The 14,259-nt window shown below is 44.3% G+C and overlaps 2 protein-coding genes across 3 annotated transcripts; both read left to right on the forward strand.

Moving 5' to 3' along the window:
• Window positions 1–797: 797 nt before the first annotated feature.
• prss56 (serine protease 56) lies at window positions 798–7,383 on the forward strand. 2 transcript variants are annotated; one of them, XM_031855097.1, is made up of 14 exons: window positions 798–1,045; window positions 2,676–2,834; window positions 2,951–3,205; window positions 3,362–3,551; window positions 3,664–3,772; window positions 3,934–4,090; window positions 4,279–4,421; window positions 4,624–4,783; window positions 4,900–5,088; window positions 5,222–5,413; window positions 5,556–5,758; window positions 5,945–6,491; window positions 6,611–6,717; window positions 6,811–7,383. In XM_031855097.1, the coding sequence occupies exons 1-14, from the start codon at window positions 946–948 to the stop codon at window positions 6,982–6,984; spliced, it is 2,685 nt and encodes an 894-aa protein (XP_031710957.1). In that variant the 5' UTR covers window positions 798–945; the 3' UTR covers window positions 6,985–7,383. The 2 variants fall into 2 exon arrangements, with proteins under 2 accessions (XP_031710957.1, XP_031710958.1); XM_031855098.1 differs by having other exon boundaries at window positions 2,951–3,118.
• Window positions 7,384–8,921: 1,538 nt separating this feature from the next.
• chrng (cholinergic receptor, nicotinic, gamma) lies at window positions 8,922–14,222 on the forward strand. Its single transcript, XM_031855063.1, has 12 exons — window positions 8,922–9,004; window positions 9,947–10,083; window positions 10,165–10,209; window positions 10,292–10,416; window positions 10,542–10,697; window positions 11,750–11,847; window positions 11,957–12,157; window positions 12,760–12,874; window positions 12,978–13,092; window positions 13,222–13,483; window positions 13,572–13,705; window positions 13,803–14,222. The coding sequence occupies exons 1-12, from the start codon at window positions 8,941–8,943 to the stop codon at window positions 14,022–14,024; spliced, it is 1,674 nt and encodes a 557-aa protein (XP_031710923.1). The 5' UTR covers window positions 8,922–8,940; the 3' UTR covers window positions 14,025–14,222.
• The last annotated feature ends 37 nt before the right edge of the window (window positions 14,223–14,259 follow it).

The raw sequence follows: 14,259 nt of genomic DNA on the forward strand, positions 1-14,259 counted from the left end.
TTTTACTGTATCTTTATGTAACAAAAGCAGAGTTCAGCAGAGAAAGACAAAAGTGATGTGAACTGACAATATTTTAATGGGGGGGATAAAAGACTGTAAGTGATCAATGGAGGCGGCGGCCAAGTGATGCCCGGGGGACGGCTTTGATGTGGGCATCCTCAGAGGGACGCCGAGGGACAATGCCCTCTTTGAGGGGCATGCAGAATGGCAGACACTTCCCTCTCTCTCTCACACTCTGTTACTCAACCTCCCTCCATCTCCTGCTCGCTCCGCTCACGCTGCGACTCCTGGTTCAGACGCCCGTGGACGCCTCTCTCGCTCTATATTCCTCTACCCCAGCGTCACATCAGCCCATATCCTTATCTGCATAACTTTCTCCCTCTTCCTCTCACATTCATTAATTAGCATAACACCCCCTTTCCTGCCGCCCAGCCAATCACTCCGCCTTCCCCTTCTCCCCCCCCCTCCCTATCTGCAGCTCTCTTTCCCTCCCTCTGTCTCTTTTCATAGAACCAAACCTCTTTGTAATGTCCAGCCTTGGCAAGTTGCACCCGATTTGCTGTCACAGTCTTAATGAATTCATCTGTTTGAGTATTGGCCATGGGAGCATTTCTCCCTCCTCCCTCTCTCTCTCTTTCCTATCCTCTCCCCCCTCCCTCTTACTGGTGTTCCCCTGGGGACTCTATATATACCAGAGACCACTCCAGGCACCTATTGTTCCTCTAAGTAAACTTACAGACAGATGCCCTGCACCACAGTGTGGGAGAGAGCCCAACGAGTCAGGAGGAGGGAGACAGTTCAGCATTGCAGAGAGCAACCAGGCAACAAGGACCTGGAAACGCTGCAGGCTAAAGCATCACCTCTGCATCCTCTTCAGCCGTTCCGCGTGTCTCCTGCCTGTTTGCTTGTTGTCACTGTGGCGTTGAGGTCTGATGCTCTGACACCATGCTGCTGCCGATATCACTGCTGCTTATGGGACTCGACTGCTTGCTGGGAGCCCCGACAGGTCGAGAGGTCTACAGGATGCCCCAGAGCGCACTTAAAGGTAAATGTACTAAACTTGTGCACTGTCTCTCAAGTATGGCACTAATATACAGTATGTTAAGAGTAGTGACAACAGCCGTGACTTTAGGTTAAAATTTGATTACTGCATTTAAAGCATGAGTGTTGCGGATATCCTCAGTGGTGGAGCCAACTAATTAGAAATGAATATATATACATAAATAAAGTACTTCACTATGTCTTATAGACAATTCTTTATCTTTTTCATTCAATGCACCATAGTGAGTCCTCAAACACTGGAGATGCTGTGATGCTTCAAAAGCATTAATATCTCTCTAGGATATCTGGTGACCGTTAAGATAGCCCAGTAGTAATAGCTTAAACATGAGTGTCATACACAATGTCGGGTGCAAGTTGATACTTTTTGGCAAAACAGCTGACACATGTACAAAGAAGAATGAAAAAAATGTACAAATGTTGTTGTTTTTGCTATGGGCATACTTTGTTATTTGATTTGGAGGATTGCTAATATTGTTGGATACATGCAGTATGCTTTAGTGTGTTACTGATGAGCAGGTGTCTCGCCTTAAAAGAAGTAATACAACACATTTCATCACACTGTGCATTTCTGCACTCGTACTGTGTTTTTACATTCAGCCTACATTTGTGTCATTTTTGCACATTCTCGGGCAGGCTGGTCAGACACCCACTGCAGAGAAACTTAAATCCTGCAATAAAGCACCTTAGCGAGGAACCTGTGGCCGTCTCTGGTTGAAGTTCTGAATGCAGCACAGCCTTCATACAAACGGCTGGTGATGGCAATGTGTGTTTGGAGTGTTTAGAACAAGGGACTCTGGGTCCCAGCCACCCCAGGGCTGCCTGCCCATGCCCCTTGGGCCTGTCCCTGCCCGCCCGCCCGCCTCTGCCAGCTCAGCCCTGGCCTTCTAATTAAGTCTTCAATCAGCATTGTTGTTGTTAGTGGCCTATCCTGTGATGTGGTGCGGCACAGAGGGGGGGCTGCAGGGTCGGCGGCCCGATTGATCTGTGTCTGCAGAAGCCTCACCAGTGTGCTGAGCGTGAGCTAGCTTTCCTAACGCGGTGCCAATGAGCTCAAAGAGCAGCATGAGAAAAAGGGGGCTACTCACACACATACCAGGAAGCTGCACCGCTTTATACTAACGCTCACATACACACATAATGTTCCCACAGCAAACAGCAGTCTTCCATCCTAACGACTTAGATGTCCTTCCTATTTTGTCAGAATTCAGTAAATGTACATGCATTCATCAAAAATCTAATACCCTAAAATATATGGTATTAGAACATTATGCCCGGGAGCCCGACCAGGCCGCTACTGTCCATTTTAATTTCCTACAGATTTGAATAAGAATTCCTTAAGTTTGTTCATAAAGCAGTTGTTACCATACATATACTGACAAGGATAGTTATAATGGAGGCAATACCACAAAGTTTGCCATTGTACTGCCAGTTCTTGTCACAAATTGGCCAACATATGCATGATGCAATATATCTGCCTGACCAAAATATTGCTGTGGCTCCTGTCTGTGTTTCCTTCTCACTCTCTCACCATACCTCCTCTTCTTTTTCTTCTTCCCTAGCTTGTCTCACATTTTTGTTCTCTCTTTTCTCTGTCATCCCGTCCTCTCCTGCAGCTCTGTCTGATCGTGGCACTGTGGTTCTGGAGGCGGCCATGACTAGTGCCCTGTCCTCTCTCGAGCGCGCATCATCTGAGAGAAGTCGGGCTGAAGCAGGCTGTCGGGGCTGTGTTCCCTGTTTGTTTCAGGACTGTGGACAGCTGTCCGGGTCCTGTTGTAAGTAAAATATTACACTTCTTGCCCTTTTTCATTCTTGAGCATCTCGAGTCATGTCCTGTATTACCAATGAATGCTTTCTTAGTACGTCCATAACTCCCCCTCTCTCCAAACAGCGTCTCCTGCCAATGCCTTATCAGAGCCCAGCTGTGATGTCATCAGTAAGGCCCAGAAGCTTCAAGATGAAGCTGAGCGGAGTTGGGCTCTGAGTCAGGCCTGTGCATACTATCAGCATCGCTGCCCGTCTGGAGAACTGGACAAAGAGAGCTGCATACGGATCATGGGTGAGAGTTGCAGCGCCCGTGTCCTCCAGTGCAGCCTGCTTAACACAATGCAGAACCTGGAACCTGCTACACAGACGCATGCACAGGGTGAGGGTGATACATGTGTTCACAAAAAAAGTATTCATGCATTCATACAGATTACATCTGTCACTGAAGAGGAGTGAGGCTCATTTGCTAAACTCCAAGCATTCAATGTTGATTTTGCTGCAGTTTCTGACCCTCAGCGTGTCTCTGTCCCAGCAGCAGTGTGCGGTCAGAGGTCGTCCACGGTGCAAAACATCACGCAGCCTCGCTCGCGGATCGTGGGCGGCTCTCCTGCGCCTCTAGGTAGCTGGCCCTGGCTGGTCAACCTCCAGCTAGACGGTGGCCTGATGTGTGGAGGGGTCCTGGTGGACAGCTCCTGGGTGGTCACTGCTGCTCATTGTTTTGCTGGGTGAGTGTGCATCACTGCTTTTCTGCAACTATGATTAGATCTTTGATTTGTTGAGATTATTCGTTTTTTTTCCACTCTCCCTCACTTTCTCTGATTGTTCTGACCTCTGTAGCAGCCGAAGTGAGAGCTACTGGACGGCCGTGGTGGGGGAGTTTGACATCACGAAGACTGACCCCGATGAGCAGGTTCTCAAAGTGAATCGCATCATCCCTCATCCTAAGGTAACAATCCAAAGTGCAGGATACAGTATATATAGTAGGATTGTAACAGGCATAATATAATATTATCTCTCCCATTACACCTCATTGGTCAAACAATCAAACAACCAGCTCAGTCTGTCATTCTTCAACTCAATCTATCAAACTTTCTCCTTCTCCTACAGTTCAATCCAAAGACATTTAACAACGACATAGCCCTGGTGGAGCTGACATCCCCCGTGGTCCTGTCCAGCCGTGTCACTCCGGTGTGTCTCCCCTCTGGCATGGAGCCCCCTACTGGCAGTCCATGTCTGGTGGCAGGCTGGGGCTCCCTCTATGAGGGTGAGTGGGAGATAATTGGCATGGATTTTTACTTCAGAGCTATATATAGCTTAGTTTTCTGTGAGCAAAGCTTAAATGCTTTATTTTTGAGAGAACATGTACCTTCGATGAAGACTGCAAGTCAGCAAATTTGTCTGAATATTTATGTAGTCAACATGGTGCATTTCTGTGTGTATTTTTCTCGACAGACGGCCCATCCGCCAACGTGGTGATGGAGGCCAAGGTGCCCCTGCTGCCACAGAGCACCTGTAAGAGTACCCTCGGCAAAGAACTTGTCACCAACACAATGCTGTGTGCCGGCTATCTCTCCGGAGGCATCGACTCCTGTCAGGTGGGCAGAACAACATTTTTCTGTTAATGCACATTTTTTTCAGATCTTTTGAGTCTGATTTGGTAATTCAGTTACTGAAGTCTCTGTTAAGTTTTGAGTCCTTTCTGTTTTGAAATGTTTAAGCAACAGCCAAACCATTTTCCGTTAACATACTATAAATATGCTTTTTTTTAACTTTTGGGCGACTTTCTGTCATCTGTAGGGAGATTCTGGAGGCCCCTTGATCTACCAGGACCGAATTTCAGGTCGGTTCCAGCTCCACGGCATTACCTCGTGGGGAGACGGCTGCGGGGAGAAGGGCAAGCCTGGAGTCTACACACGGGTGTCTGCTTTCTCTGACTGGATTCAAGCTGAGATACAGAGTGAGTTTCAAGCAACAATAAAACACCACGGAAACTCAAATATTCTGACTCACTACATACCTCAAAATATTGAAATACTCCCTACAATACTACAATCTATGCTTGTATCTTTTTAGAGTCGTTTGGAAGCAGGGAGCCAACGTGTTCGGAGCTTCTGAAGACAACAGAAATGACAGCGGAGGAACAGAGGTCGGAGTTCAGCTCGCTCTGTCGCTTCTACACCCTGACCTGCCCCCCTGGTCAGTCTGCCAGCACTTGCAACCGAATGGCCGAAGACAAGTGCCTCACCCGCTTTAAGAAATGTCGTGAGTACTCTTGTTAAAAAGCTCAGCCTGATGGATGTAGGACAAAAACATGAATATACTCATTATCATTTATGTATTCATGTTGCTTTGAGGCTATAGGTTTCTGATCAGCTTCTCCCTCTCTGCCATTCAGAGTTGCGTTCGTTCCTACAAACACTGCTGGACTTGCTCCAGAGGGCCGAGGACTACATACGGGACAAAGTGGACTTGACCTTCTTCACCCAGACTCTGCCTCAGCTGGTGGAGCACATCTACAGCACAGCTTTCACTCACACCAGAGAGAGGAGGGACCTGTGCCTGAGCCATGGTCTCACACAGATTAAAGGTACGGGATTGACAACTTGTTATTCTATCTTCTGTCTTACATATAACAGATAACGCAATTATTACATTTTCTCTGTCTTTCTCTGGTGCAGTGGTAAATTATGTTGCCGGTCACTATTCTAACACACGTTTGTTACTTGCAGAACAGCTAGGTGGAGCTGTGGTGCCAACAGAGCAGGGTCCTTCTCCAGTTCCCCCAGCCTTATTCAGAGAGGTGGGACCCTCAGTGGATGACTGGGAGAAGTACTTGAGAGGCATGGCTGAGGACCTGGACAAACAACACACTGACACGTCCACAGACACGTCCACCACACCAACAACACAGGAGAACAAGCTTTTCCTACAGGTAGATTTCTAAAATATCCAAAGGTGCAGGACTTCTGGCTTTGAAAGGCAATCTTTGAATTGTAGAATGCCAGTGATTGAATATGTAGACATCGCAATTAAACATAACAATAATTTAATTGTGGATTTATTTTGATGTTACTTAGAAACTTAATAGCCAAATGTATTTTTTACATGTCATCTCCAGACACAGGACTCCTCAATACATCAGCTGGAGGGAGAATTTCAATCTGTTATCTCAGCTCTGCGCTCCAAATTGGACTCCAGATCTGCTCCTCCCAGCCTGCACTTGGACACGGCTTACCTCCAGGAGGATTCTTCCAACACTCACCCTTTAACTACTTCTTCCACTGGAGCACCTGTCCACACCGGCCCCTCCTCCTCCCAGGAATCACAGGAGCCTTGGTCACTTCTAACTGCCCTGATGCATGAATTTCAGGAATCAAGCACACAGGATGAGATTGTGACAGAAGATGCGTCACAAAGGGAAACCTCGTCCGATAGAAACGCTTCTCCTGATGAAAAATGGAGCACAACGTCGGAGGATTTTACTTTTGTTGAGAATGAAGAAAGAACAGAATTAAAATCCTCAACATCTGTCGTTCAGCCGGTCACTGAGGGTGCTCACGCAGAGACGACCGCTGACCCCAGACAAGCTGGAAAGACTTTAAGTCCACACAGAAAATACAGGAGCCTTCTTCGCAAGAGGCAGATACCTGGGGCCAGTGGGAAAAGTAGGTACAACACGTAGTTCAGACAAAACTTTCATTAAAACACCATCACAATGTATTCCATGTAATGTTTTTTATGGCTAGATGTTTCTCAAATGAAATGCTTTTGTTTGTTCCTGTAGTTTGTCCTGGAGTGAGAGAGTCCTTGCAGCAAGTTAGCCAAGTCAGAGACTCCTACAGCTGGGTCTTAAGCGTCCCAAGCAAGAACCTACGCATGAACTTCCAAGAGGTAAATTATAAATTTAGATGGAGAAGTTAAGAGCAGTTGATATTTCTTTTCTTTGTCTCTCTTTGCTTCATTTGGGTTTCGTTCTTTGTTCAGGTGTTAGTTGATCTGAGCTCCAAAAATGATCAAGGACTTTATCAGGCACGAGTCAGAGCAGTAGTGGGAGGACGACCTTTAACCTTCTACAGTCTTGTGGGCCTAGAGAATGAGTCGTTCTACCGCAGCGCGCCAAGGATCATCGCTTTGGGACTGGAGGCACTCAAGACTTAACTTTATCTCAACAAAAACAAGCAAGACGACATGAAACACAAAAGACAGACTCAAATGAGAGATGATGGCACAAAGACTTTCAAAAAGACGTGTTTGCACCAGAAAAGCCTCGTCGTGGGACAGAGAGAGACGCACGTGCAACGCACAGTCACTCAAACTTTACTTATTCTGCCATCTCCTGAGAAAAGCATTTTTTTGTTTCCCCTGTCGGACCACCTGACTTTGGCTCTAAATGAAAACACAACCATGAATGTATCAATCAAACTATCGCCACCCATCATGCCACAGGATTTTTTTATGGGGTTGGAGACGCAGCCTTGTCTAACTTATGAATCTGTATAAAATGATAAGTTATTCGTTTTGTCTTTTGCAAAGGTTGAGCCTCTTGTGAAGCACACAGACTGTATATATTATTCTTATTCTTACCATATTTATTTGTATAGAGAAAAGCATTTGTATTTTTGTAAAAAAAACAAAAACTATATATAAATAAAATTGTTATTAATACTATGGCTTGTTGTGTTGAGTGTTGGGGTGATCTGTCGTTATGTAATTCCAAATTCAACTTCAGATAGGAGATATTCAAATTAACGGACAGTAATGCTGCTAATCCGACAGCATTTTGCTGCTGGTAAAGCAGTTCTGCTGACACTCAAACATATTCTCTCGAGACAGGTGTCAATGCCGATCGGTTTACTTTTGTGACCCCATATTGACCTCAGTCCTCCGACCCTTTGAGGGTAAGCTTTCCCATCAACACAGCAGCTGCTGTGCTGTGGTGACCAGTACTTCCCACATTCTCCCCGTCCTCACGCCTTATTTCCAGGATGGAAAATTGTAACAGGACACATACAGTATCTATGCTGAGCTTTAGAGTCTCGTGTTGTCTGTAATGAGTCCGAGCATTGTGAGTGAAGACAACTGTTGCTCGAGGAAGTGACACTCTCGACTTGTAGACAAGCCTCGTCATTGCTGTGTGTTGACTTTTGTCCTCCTCGCTGTGGTTGCCAAGTCTTGGCCACTGTTTGAGCACGGTGATGATATGACCCCCCCCCCCCCCCCCAGAAAAAAACAAAGCAACTTCACAACTAATATGTGCCCACTAATCTGTGCTAGTTTTCTGCCCAGTCCAAATGCTTAAAGAGGGATATACAGGGATATGAGTGGAACAGCTGAGTAAACATTCACACATACTTCTGCTGCAACGCTCTTGCCTCTGGCTGGTGTGTTTATGTGTATGTGGGCAGTGTGCCAAATCATGGCAGGAACGAGTATTTTTGTGACGCACACACACACACACACAAACACACACAGAGCCTGGCCAGTCATCACAGCGGGTGTGCTGTAAATGGACAAGACTTATCACCTGTTCTCTGGTCCACTGTGCAGCTTCTTCTTTTTTTTTACTTTCTGGCTTGCAGACAGGCACAGTGTTGCTGCTGTCTCCCTCTCTCTCTATTGTCTAATCTTTTGGTCTGTGATCTTTTTATTGTAGAGAACACATTTAACCATGGCTGCTGGTGGAAAAAAATAGTTTTTTATAGATCGCTAAATTTGCCCTCACAGAATCCACAAGTTATTTTACTTTGTTCATGAGGACAACAGCCGGTGCACCGAACAGAGCCAAGATACAGAGTGCGCTTTGATGGTGCATGTCATGTTATCAGTGTGTGTGGGTGTTGTGACAGCTGGCTATGCAGTACTAGAAATAAACTCTTGGATTCAATCCTAACAATCATCAACTCCCCACCAAATCCCAACCATTCCTCTAAACCTCAACTCATCCCATCTGCCTAAGCCCCGACTTTTGCTGGGAAACACGTACACACACACACACACACACACACACACACACACACACACAGTCTAAGTGCCAGCAACTCCATCAAGTAGCGTCCATGTGTATCAGATTAGTGATCATAGCTTTGTCTCGGACAGCGCAGCACAGACACACTAATGGATTCTGGACCTCCGCTCGCTCCGTCACTCCTCCTGAGGGTGTTCATGATTTCTGCCACAGGTAGGCTATTCAACCCGCCGCCACATATGTGAGACATGATACAGTATCTTGTTAGTCTCTAGGGATTAGAATTTAAAAAGTCAGATTAATGTTGACTTAAGTGCAACATAAATCACAGGTACAACATCCTTCAAGGAGGCACCTTATTAACTTTTTGCTCAACCAACTGTAACATTTAATTATTTTAAACATACTTGAACAGTTCAAATATTGCTTTCTTGTTTATTCATTAAGCATCTTGCATTCAAACTATATGTGGTTACACCCCCGAGACAATTGTCATTACAAAGCTTGCCGTTCACCAAACGGTGACAGGTTCAGTAGGGAATGGCTGATGAAACAACAAGGATCTACTTTTGTGATAAAAATGCTTTGTTACTGAATCGTAGTGCATTATTTGACAGGGCATGTATAAAAAGTTGCAAAAATCGGACTTAATGTGTAGTGCTGCACCATACCAACACTGTGTTAATTGTTAATCTATAAAATAGAGTAACAAAGTAGGCTTCCTTCCAATTACACAAAGACATTTGTTTTAATGTTATTTTACTAAATTTAATTACACAGAAAGAATGAATGGAAGAAAGAAATGTTTCTTTATTTCTGTCATGATGCGTTTGTATTCTAACAAAGTTTCTACTGGAAAGTAAGCTGGGACCATTATATAAAAAGGGTCATCTACTCATGAAGATTAAAGATGAGAGAAAATATCATTTTAACATGGTACTCCAGTAATTTCGTGCTGCACTTACAGGCAGATCAAAAAGAATTGGTCAGAAGTGAAGTAGCAGAGGCTGAGATATCCTGACTTTAAGTCTAATCATGGGCTGAAAAATATTGAACTTAATATGTAAAATTGATGGAAGTGCTCCTTTAAATTAGTCCCTTATCACTTGTTTTAGTCTCTCATATTTTCTCGCCCTGCCCTGTGTTCGTCTGCAGCATCAGCAATCAACCTTGAAGGGGAACTTTTCAAGGATTTGATGAAAGGCTACAACAAGAACGTCCGGCCCATGGACAACAGTGGTGACGTCACTCAGGTCGACATCAAGATGACGCTCACCAACCTCATCTCTCTGGTGAGTTCAGTGTTTTTGAACACTGCCAGTGGCTGCTCGGGCCTGATGGTTCACGTCACTTACCAAACTGTCTCTCCTTAGAATGAAAAGGAGGAGGCTCTGACCACAAGCGTCTGGATAGAAATGGTAACCGTACACACATCTCCACTGCTGGATGTTTTCTTGCTGCTTTGCATTGATGTGAAACCCTCAGTATTTCTGTATGTAGCAATGGTGCGACTACAGGCTCAGATGGGACCAACCGCCCAGGTCGGCTCTGTATGGGAACATCACCTCTCAGCTGCGGGTCCCCTCCAAGAGCATCTGGCTGCCCGACGTCATACTGGAGAACAAGTGCGTGCAACAACCGTCACATTTTCACACAGTAAATGTTGGTATTATGTTCTGTATTCTTACAATAAATACAATATATACAATGTAGAATAAATGTGTTTGTGTGTATTTCCCTCTGTTAACAGCGTGGATGGAAAATTTGAGGTGGCACTTTACTGCAATGCACTGGTGTCTCCTAACGGTTGTGTGTACTGGCTGCCTCCTGCCATCTACCGCAGTGCTTGTGCCATCACTGTCAACTACTTTCCCTTTGACTGGCAGAACTGCACCATGGTCTTCCGGTGAGTAGAGACGAGATCTGTAGGGATTTGATGACTGGCCAGTGAGCAATACACGTAAATTTATGTACAAATAAAAAGCTAGATCCCTCTATAAGGAGTTAAAACGCCTCAGATTCACCATGCATCTCTCAAATGGGTTGTCTTGTCACTCACAGATCAATCAATCAATCAATGTGCAGTCACTTAGACAGATTTCAGATGAGATGTTGTTGATCCTTTAAGGGGAATTCACGTGTTACAGCAGCACATACAGGCTGATAGGTAGGGTTAAGGAAAAAGATAAAGAACTCTGAATTAGATTGTAAAATGAGAATTATATAATACATTTATAATTAATTATATTGCATTATACAGCAATAATACAATACTATGACATATATATAATAGAAATCAAAGAGAATATATAATATAATAACATTAGAGAGCAATATTAACTATATAATGGTAATTGTATTGTTATATAGTGATATTTAATATGTCGAAATGCTTGTTACAGATATAATTTCTAAAGAATTTATTTTCCTTATTTTAGAAATAAATATCCTCACATGTTCACAGAGCACTGAGAACACAGAGGGCCTGTCCCCAATGGTTTCTAGGAATTTGTGGAGGACATTTTACCAGCATAAACTAATTACACATAGTTGAGTTTAAAAGTTAATTCAAGCCATTTAAAAAAAAAAAAACATTTTAAAATTTGACAGTTTAGGTAAAACATTAAATTTGATTTGGTAGAAGGATCTAGTATAGAGATGGCTTTGAAATTAAATGCAGACCATTGTGTGAGGTCAAATTTAGAGAAAATGTAATTTAAGACAAATAAGTAAATTAGTTAAATTAAATAGATTAATCAAATCAGGGGAAACAAAAGTAAAATTTCTAATTGGGTAGGGTGGCACTGTGGAAATATGGGACTGTCCCGTTCACTTGTGTCCAAACCAGGAACAATGATTCCTTCATTCGTGGTCCCTTTTCACCGTGCTGTCTTGTAAAGTGGATCGATGGCTGTGTTTGTTGTGGTAACAGACCGTATGTCTCCTCCCTGTGTTCAGCTCCCAGACTTACAGTGCCAACGAGATCAAACTGGTTCTCAAAGAGGAGGAGAACCACACACTGGAATGGGTGGATATTGACCCGCAGGCTTTTACAGGTATAGCAACATTTGAATGATAGATTTTGAACATCTATTCAAAATAAAACTAAGCACTACCATTATCTAATGTGTAGCAAAATGTCCTTCTGCAAACTAATTTTGTCAGAAAATGGAGAGTGGGCCATCAAACACAGGCCGGCTAAGAAGGTGATCAACACTCGGTACACTAAGGACGAGCTGGAACACCAGGAGATTGTCTTCTTCCTCATCATCCAGAGAAAGCCCCTCTTCTACGTCATCAACATCATCGCTCCCTGTGTGCTCTTTTCCTCCCTCGGCCTTCTTGTCTACTTCTTACCTGCCAAAGGTCTTTTTCCTCTCCATGTGTATCTAAACCTAACCTTAGGTAGTCAGACCTCTGTCACTTTAACCTCCTTACTCCACAGTGAACCACTCTTGGTCTTGGCTTAATTTGACATGCAGCAGAGTTTTCTATGAGTGGAGCACACCTTTTAAACAGTCAATATCGCAGTTGATCATGTTCATTTAATGGTGGGAATCCAAAATCGTGATCGCTATTAATATTCAGTTAATTGTGGACAGCGCTAATAAAGACACATACTATAGAGGGAACTGCCAAAGAAGCGGTTTTAAGTACTTTGCTAGTTGTTTATGTATCTGGACAGATTTAGTCACTGCCATAGTGACACAACTGGGCAAGATGCAGTCACAAAACTTTACAGGTGTGTAGGACAGATTTAGTACCGAGTTTAAAGATGGGTATTGTCTAAGCAAGGGCGCTGGAAGTAGGGGGGTAGGTAGGGGGTAGGGGCCCCCCACTTAACGCCCGTGGCCCAATTTGGCATCTTGGCTGGTGTGATCCCTTCGCAAGATGGTCTGTAGTTAATATCAGTTTTCATCAACACAAAACCTCACCACTCTTTCTGAATGTTGGTTTGAGTTTTACAGCTGGTGGTCAGAAGTGCACCATGTCTATTGCCACTCTTCTGGGCCAGACTGTGTTCCTCTTCCTTATCGCCAAGAAGGTTCCAGAGACTTCGAGGGCGGTGCCGCTTATTGGAAAGTAAGTTTGTGTGATCGCTTTCAGATTTCGGTTCAGAGTTTCGGTCGAACTACAGCTGATCTGAAGAGAGAAAAAGATGTGATTTGTGAACCTTTGACTGCAGGTATTTGATGTTTGTGATGTCAGTGACCACCATGGTGGTGATGAACTGTGTGATAGTCCTCAACGTTTCCCTGAGAACCCCAAACACTCACATAATGACAGATAAAGTCCGAAAGGTGAGACTGCGGCCAGACCAAACCCTTTTATTTCCATTAAGAAGCTACTGAATGAACATACCGTGTGCCGTGAAGTAAACACGGGTTTATTTGCCACTGGATTACCCTCTGACCCTGCGACCTCCTCAGATCCTCCTAAACATCCTGCCTCGGCTGCTGAGGATGCAGATGCGACCCTGGACACCAAACGGGGACACCACAGAGAATAGAAATGGAGAAACTCTGGCTCCAGACAGGAACGGTGTGTTTCTGGTCCCCTGCCGACGCCGCAGCTCCATGACCCTCATTACCAAGGCAGAGGAATATGCAACGAAAACAGCCCGGTCTGAACTCATGTTTGCCAGACTCAAAGAAAGAAACGGACTAATTAAATCAGTATTAGAGAAGCTAAGTAGGTATTTCAATGAGTTTCCATGTTAAAGTATACATGAAAGTTTGTGTTCCCCTCGTCATGACTTACTGGTGTGTTTTGTACACAGATGATGGGCTGGAGGGGGGTACAGCTGAGCAGCTCAGTGCCAGCCTGGTGAAGGCCTCTCCACAGCTAAAGCAGTGCGTGTCCTCTTGCAAACACATAGCTGAGACTGCAAGGCAACAGAACAACTTCCAGAATGTAAGATCTACATGTTTATATTTGCTTATCTTCTCAGGTTTCAACATCAAATCAACATCAGTCAATATAATCTCCAATTTTTTCTTCCAACCCCAAGGAAAATGAAGAGTGGTTCCTGGTCGCCAGAGTGATCGACAGGGTCTGCTTTATTGTCATGGTGTCTGTGTTTTTTATCGGCACGATTGGGATCTTCCTGATGGGCCATTTCAACCAGCCTCCATCCTCACCTTTCCTTGGGGACCCCAAGAAGTATCTCCCTCCAATAAACAATCTCACTGATCTAATTGAGAATGGGATCGGAGCAAACGTCTTTGGGTGAAACAGGAGAAAGTCTCCAGATTTGATCCCTTTAATTGAAGTGGAAATCTGACGGTGCCCATCAGTGGTCTCCTCAATGAAGAAGATGTGGGATATGATGACTACCACAAAGGTTAAGACAAACAATCTTGTTCATGGTGATAAAAATAAATTTAAAAAAGAGCATGTTTTTTTTGCTCTTCCTGTTACCAGCTCAGTGTTTGATGCAAGTTTACTTTTGCCAAATAAATGCTTTT

The sequence above is a fragment of the Anarrhichthys ocellatus genome, unplaced genomic scaffold (genome assembly GCF_004355925.1).
Source record: "Anarrhichthys ocellatus isolate YVR2014 unplaced genomic scaffold, GSC_Weel_1.0 scaffold15, whole genome shotgun sequence".
Taxonomy (NCBI): Eukaryota; Metazoa; Chordata; class Actinopteri; order Perciformes; family Anarhichadidae; genus Anarrhichthys; species Anarrhichthys ocellatus.